Genomic DNA, 6,733 nt, shown 5'->3' with positions numbered 1-6,733 from the left:
TTTAGAAAACCGCGAGGCAACAAAATAAAAGGAACATGGCCATTTCATGACCACTCTAACAAATTGAACGTTTGTTCCTATTTTATTCTAGTGTTCTTTTCCCAATCTGTACGACATGTCCTGTCATTTTACGTTTTTTGGAAAACCAGCGCTCGTAAGATGAGTCACAAGTTTTATACAACATTTTTATACATTTATGCCTTTTTGTATTTCCTCTTTTTGTCTTTTCAGCTTTCCTCGCAGAGTAGATTTCACAACAAACAAGACCTGAAAAAAGTGGAACTCAGAATTCAATAGTCTTTTAGTTTGTTGTCTCTTTTCTTGTAAACTTACTTGCAGAATAAGAAAAATTGTAATAAACGTTCGTCAATCGTCCCATTTATTAAATATTTGTTGTGCCAAATTTGAAACGAAACTGATTTGAAAATATGTACATTTTTTATTTTGATACATATGTTGTCTAGTCGAACTATATTATAATTGTCAAAAGTGTCCACATTTCTAATGCCAGACTTCGCAATCAAAATTCTTTTTTTTAATTCAAAACCGAAAAATACTAATATAACTAATAGTTTAGCCAGTTAAGTTTGTTTAAAACTCATGCTTTACCTAAAACTCTAATAAAACTATTTTTAACAGATGTATTGAATTTCATTTGACGACTAACTTTGAATTTTGTGAAAACTTGGTGTACCTTGAAAGTTTGAATTATAGTTTTAAGCAAATAGAATTCCGTCACTCTCTAAATTTATTGGTGAAAAGAAAATTACTCTGCGTTTTAAACTGTGCCGCCAGTGCGAATTCGAACATCAAAACTCAAGTTAGTTTAAATTAGTATGAATAATATTTTTCTTTATTCAGGATCGTACAATTCTTCCAGCATTCGTGAAAGATTTCCCTATCGGTTTTCTCAAGTTTTCTGAATCTCTTCATTCTGTACAAACTTTCTCTCTATCCCTCTTTCCATGCTTCTCTGTAACTCTTCATTTTTCATTCTATCTTCTACTCTCATATAGGAACCAATTGACAAAGAAATAGCGGGAAGCAGCCGGAGAGACGGACAGAGGTCTCCCGCGCGCGGCCAAACGGCCCGATAGATGTGTGACCCTGTGTTCTCTGGCTCTGGCCAGTCTCATCTTTCGTTTGCACTCATACTCTAATGCCCTAGCATCGATTCGGGCTACGTCCGTCCAAACGGACACGAAAGACGAAGAGGACGAAAGAGTGGTGGGGGAAAGAGGGCGAGCACTACTACTGACCGTCGTGTGTAATTCGGTGCTCTTTCTCTTTATCGGCCTATGTCTATTGTCTCTCTTTCTTTCTTCCTCTTTCTCCATCTTCTCAACTCTTTTGCTTCGCGAGTTGGTTGTTGCAGTCATATTACTTATAACACACACAAAGAGAGAAACGGGAAAGAAGAGAGAAAAGAGAAATAAAAACACTTTCAACGGAAACTTACTTACTTCTTACATTTGTTGCAAAGTTTTTCTTCCCTCACAGTATTTTTCTTAAGATTTTTTTTGTTATTAATTGTTGAAAAATCAATCAGTAATAATATATTTATTTCAGGTCACTTATTCTCGGCAAGTTATGATAACTGATCTCTCTAGGGCACCCTGATTAAACTTCTACCCCTGGTAAGTGCATTTTGAAGTGTATAACTATATATATTTGGAGGACTACGTTCAGATATGTCTCGTCATATCAAATTTCTTGTTTCTCGCGCGTATTTTTTGCTTTCTTTCGCTTTTCGCTCTCTATCTCTCTTTTTTGTGAGCATTCCGTAATTTTATGCACATTTCTTTATTCACTTTCGAATGTGTTTTGAGCGCGAAAAAAAACTAAGAAACATAAATTCTCCAGCACTTCAGAAACACAATTCATCATTTTTCAGAAATATGAGCTTCAGCAATGGAACCATAAATTGCGACATCATGCCAACAATCTCCGAAGATGGGGTGGACAACGGTGGTCCGTTGGATGAGGCCACCGATAGAGATAACATTGAACAGGTATTCGAGTGGCTTGGTAAACGTGTTTTGTGAATATACGTGTTTTGATTTTCAGTTGATGATGAACATGTTGGAAGATCGAGATAAGTTACAGGATCAACTGGATGCTTATAAAGTTCAGCTGGAAAATGCAATTCTCAGAACAAAGGAAGTGGAAAAAGAACGAGATATCATGAAGCGACAGTTCGAAGTGCATACGCAAAATTTACCGCAGGTATATTCACTCATTCTGCTTGAATTCTTTACAATTTTTGATTTCAGGAAATGCAATCATTGACGCGAGAATTATGCCAACACAAGGAGCAGCTACTGGAAAAAGATGAAGAGATCGTTGAACTGAAAGCAGAACGGAACAACACACGTCTTCTACTCGAGCATCTGGAATGTCTTGTTTCCCGTCATGAAAGATCACTCAGGATGACGGTCATGAAAGTGAGTTGAAGGATTTATTTGGTTCCAGTATTGAATATTCCTTTTTTCAGAGGCAGGCCCAAAATCATGCTGGAGTGTCGTCAGAAGTTGAAGTTCTGAAAGCGTTAAAAAGCCTGTTTGAGCACCATAAAGCGTTGGATGAGAAGGTAATTACATCATGCTCAGATAACGTATTGTTCAATACTCTATCATTTTCAGGTTCGTGAACGTCTTCGTGTTGCAATGGAGCGTGTGGCGACACTTGAAGACGAGCTGACCACAAAAGGAGAAGAAAATGCATCATTGAAAGCGCGTTGTGCCACTTACGCTGCAGAAGCAGAAGAAGCAATGGTAATTATTCATTGAAAAAAAGAGCGCATCTTGAAAAATGGTTATCTCGAGTATTTCAGGCTTCCAACGCACGCACAAATGGTTCAATTAGCAGTGAGAGTGCAAATCGGCTCATTGAAATGCAAGAAGCATTGGAAAGGATGAAGACGGAACTGGCAAATTCTCTGAAACAATCGAATGAGGTCACCACAAGGTAATTATCTTGTTTAACAAGTAATGGAACGTTTGCACTGTACAAGAATTTGTAAAACTACCAGTAGAACATGGTGTTTGACAGATTAATTGCCATACAATCCCCCAAGCACTAAGAAATATTTTCTCCAGAAACGCCGAACTTGAGGATCAATTAACTGAAGATACCCGTGAGAAACATGCCGCACAAGAGTCAATAGTTCGTTTGAAGAATCAAATTTGCGAGGTACGTACTTATATAATGATGGATGAGTGTCTCTGTCATATAATTCAAGTATACCCCTTTTTCATTTTAGCTTGACGCACAACGGACCGATCAAGAGACACGGATAACAACGCTTGAGTCGCGTTTCCTGACTGCACAAAGGGAGTCAACTTGTATCCGGGATCTCAATGACAAATTGGAGCATCAGGTTAGTCGCCGCCAAATCGGAATTACCATCGAAATCCAATTTTCCTTTTAGTTGGCCAATAAGGATGCGGCTGTCAGGTTGAATGAAGAGAAGGTGCATTCCCTTCAAGAAAGATTGGAATTGGCAGAGAAGCAACTTGCGCAAAGTCTCAAAAAAGCAGAGTCACTTCCGTCAGTTGAAGCAGAATTGCAACAAAGGATGGAGGCACTCACTGCTGCTGAACAGGTTTGTTTTTGTTTTGGTTAGGACTATGCAAATAAGTTATTTGTGTTTTCAGAAGAGTGTGTCCGCTGAAGAGCGTATTCAACGGCTCGATAGAAACATTCAAGAGTTGCAAGCTGAATTAGAGAGAGCTGTGCAAAGGGAACGGATGAATGAAGAACATAGTCAACGATTGAGTAGTACTGTCGACAAAGTAAGGATTGCATATCCTGATCAAAAAATAAACTGTTTTGATTTCAGCTCCTCTCGGAATCGAACGATCGGTTACAGCTTCATCTCAAAGAACGTATGCAAGCACTGGATGACAAGAATCGGTTAACCCAGCAGCTTGACGGCACGAAGAAGATCTACGATCAAGCAGAACGTATTAAAGACCGACTACAGAGAGATAATGAGTCACTTCGGCAGGAAATCGAGGCCTTGAGGCAACAGCTGTATAATGCCAGAACAGCTCAATTCCAATCCAGGTGAGAAATTTGTGTTTTTTGTCAACAGGTGAATAATATGTGTTTTCAGGATGCATGCCATTCCATTTACCCATGCCCAAAATATTGTGCAAGCTCAACCACCAACTTCCATAGCGCAACAATCTGCTTATTCAGTTTACAAACAACCAAATCAACAATATCAGACTGTTGGCATGAGAAGGACAAACAAAGGTCGGATAGCTGCACTTCAGGAAGACCCGAATAAAGTCCAAACACTCAATGAGCAAGAATGGGACCGATTACAGCAAGCTCATGTTCTGGCGAATGTTCAACAAGCTTTTTCTTCATCACCATCGCTTGTTGATGTCGGTCAATCTACATTGCCACGTCCAAATACTGCTGTGCAGCATCAACAAGATGATATGATTGCTAGTGGGATGGGAATGCAAAGTGGAATGCAACCAGGAATGCAAGGCAGTATGCAAGGTGGAATGCAAGGAGGAATGGGCGGTGGGCAGGATGCTCATATGTTGGCATCGATGCTACAAGACCGACTGGATGCTATCAATACTGAAATTAGGCTGATTCAACAAGAGAAACATCATGCAGAGCGAGTAGCAGAACAGTTAGAACGCTCAAGTCGAGAATTCTATGATGACCAAGGAATATCCACAAGAAGTTCTCCAAGAGCAAGTCCCCAATTAGACGCCATGCGACAGCACAAGTACAACACGGTTTGTTTTGATCCATTACAGGTTGTAATTCAATTATATATGATTTTAGCTGCCAGCAAATGTGTCTGGTGACCGACGTTATGACATTTATGGTAATCCTCAATTTGCTGATGACCGTATGGTTCGAGATTTGGACTACGAGCCGCGTCGAGGATACAACCAATTCGACGACGTAAGTGACGTATGCTAAGAAAATGATTAATAGCGGTATTTCTTTTTGCAGATGCAATATGAAAGAGATCGAATGAGTCCTGCATCGTCAGTCGCTTCCTCGACAGATGGTCTTGGTGGAAAGAAAAAGAGATCGAATAGCTCAAGTGGATTGAAGACGCTTGGCAGGTTTTTCAATAAGAAGAAGAATTCATCCAGTGATTTATTCAAGTAACATTAATATCGAGAGTCTCAGAAATCTTAATTAACTTTTCTTCAGGAGAAATGGCGAGTATTCCGATGGAGAACAATCGGGGACCGAAGGAAACCAGAAAGCTGACTATGACAGGAGGAAAAAGAAGAAGCACGAATTATTGGAGGAAGCAATGAAAGCACGAACTCCGTTTGCTTTGTGGAATGGACCAACTGTAGTTGCTTGGCTCGAACTGTGGGTTGGTATGCCCGCGTGGTATGTGGCGGCGTGCAGAGCAAATGTCAAGTCAGGAGCAATCATGTCAGCTTTGAGTGATCAGGAAATCCAGAAAGAAATTGGAATCTCAAATCCCCTCCACAGGCTGAAATTAAGACTAGCAATTCAGGTAAATCAACCATTTTTAATTTGAAGCAGAACCGTTTGTTTTCGTCTACATCACGAGTTCCAACCGAAAATATTTTTTCAGGAAATGGTATCTCTAACATCTCCATCTGCGCCTCGCACTGCCCGTCTGACACTTGCATTTGGAGATATGAACCACGAATACATCGGTAACGATTGGCTGCCTAGTCTCGGTCTTGCGCAATACCGATCGGCGTTTATGGAATGTCTTCTGGATGCGCGTATGTTAGAACATCTCTCAAAACGTGACCTGCGTACACATCTCCGTATGGTTGATACATTCCATCGCACAAGTCTCCAATACGGAATAATGTGTCTGAAGAAAGTCAATTACGATAAGAAAGTGTTGGCGGAGAGAAGAAAGGCGTGCGACAATATCAACACAGGTAATGGAATAGATAAAGAAAATCAAAAACATAAAAACATTTTATAGATTTGCTCGTATGGTCAAATGAACGAGTTCAGCGATGGGTGGAGGAAATAGGATTGGGCGCCTTTTCAAGAAACTTGATGGATAGTGGAATTCATGGTGCTTTGATTGCACTGGATGAGACTTTTGATTCTTCAGCATTTGCCTACGCACTGCAAATGGGATCTCAAGATATAGCCAATAGACAGGTAAAAAACTAGAAGAATGCATTGGAAAGTACCGTTATTTTTCAGATCCTTGATAAAAAGTTCCAAGCGCTCGTCAATGATCACCGTCAACAAATGGATCCCCATCCGGTAATGCCATAAGGATGCAGTTTTTGGACATTCTAATCACAATTAACACGTTTTGAAGTGACATTTTTCTTACAATGTTTTATTTGCTCTCCTGTTTTTCCGTATCTTGCTCAAATCTCCCCAACATTTTCCAGTTTGCTCTGCTAACCGTGATTTCCGGTTGCTCAATTCTTATATTCTGAAAAAGTCAGCTTATCCCGTCATAATTCATTAACTTATTCACAGTACTGGTATGATTTGGTGTATTTGCTCTAACTGTCTTGCAGTATTGTCTGATCTCAACTTTCCATTCAAATGTGCAAATGATACTTTACAGAGAAGTGGAAGTTCTCGTAAAAACGATTCCATAGCTAAATCCTACGAGTTCCACCTATACACCTAGTTGAGCTGTGTTTCATTCCGATTTCTCAATTTCTACGCGTTTGTGTCTTTCCAGTCATTTGTGCTAGTCTATACGACCATGCTTGCTTTTAAAATG

General features: G+C 39.8%; 1 protein-coding gene across 1 annotated transcript; it reads left to right on the top strand.

Annotated features, from left to right (window-relative positions):
* Positions 1-1,898: 1,898 nt before the first annotated feature.
* GCK72_023605 (uncharacterized protein) lies at positions 1,899-6,267 on the top strand (the record flags this gene model as incomplete). Its single annotated transcript, XM_003109431.2, has 18 exons — positions 1,899-2,012; positions 2,068-2,226; positions 2,274-2,444; positions 2,495-2,590; positions 2,643-2,774; positions 2,834-2,967; positions 3,099-3,192; positions 3,263-3,379; positions 3,431-3,604; positions 3,657-3,794; positions 3,842-4,068; positions 4,118-4,763; positions 4,813-4,935; positions 4,987-5,144; positions 5,194-5,512; positions 5,594-5,915; positions 5,963-6,147; positions 6,193-6,267. The coding sequence occupies 18 exons, from the start codon at positions 1,899-1,901 to the stop codon at positions 6,265-6,267; spliced, it is 3,384 nt and encodes a 1,127-aa protein (XP_003109479.2).
* Between the last annotated feature and the right edge of the window lie 466 nt (positions 6,268-6,733).

The sequence above is a fragment of the Caenorhabditis remanei genome, chromosome X (genome assembly GCF_010183535.1).
Source record: "Caenorhabditis remanei strain PX506 chromosome X, whole genome shotgun sequence".
NCBI lineage: Eukaryota > Metazoa > Nematoda > Chromadorea > Rhabditida > Rhabditidae > Caenorhabditis > Caenorhabditis remanei.
This window is presented reverse-complemented; position numbering and strand designations above follow the sequence as displayed.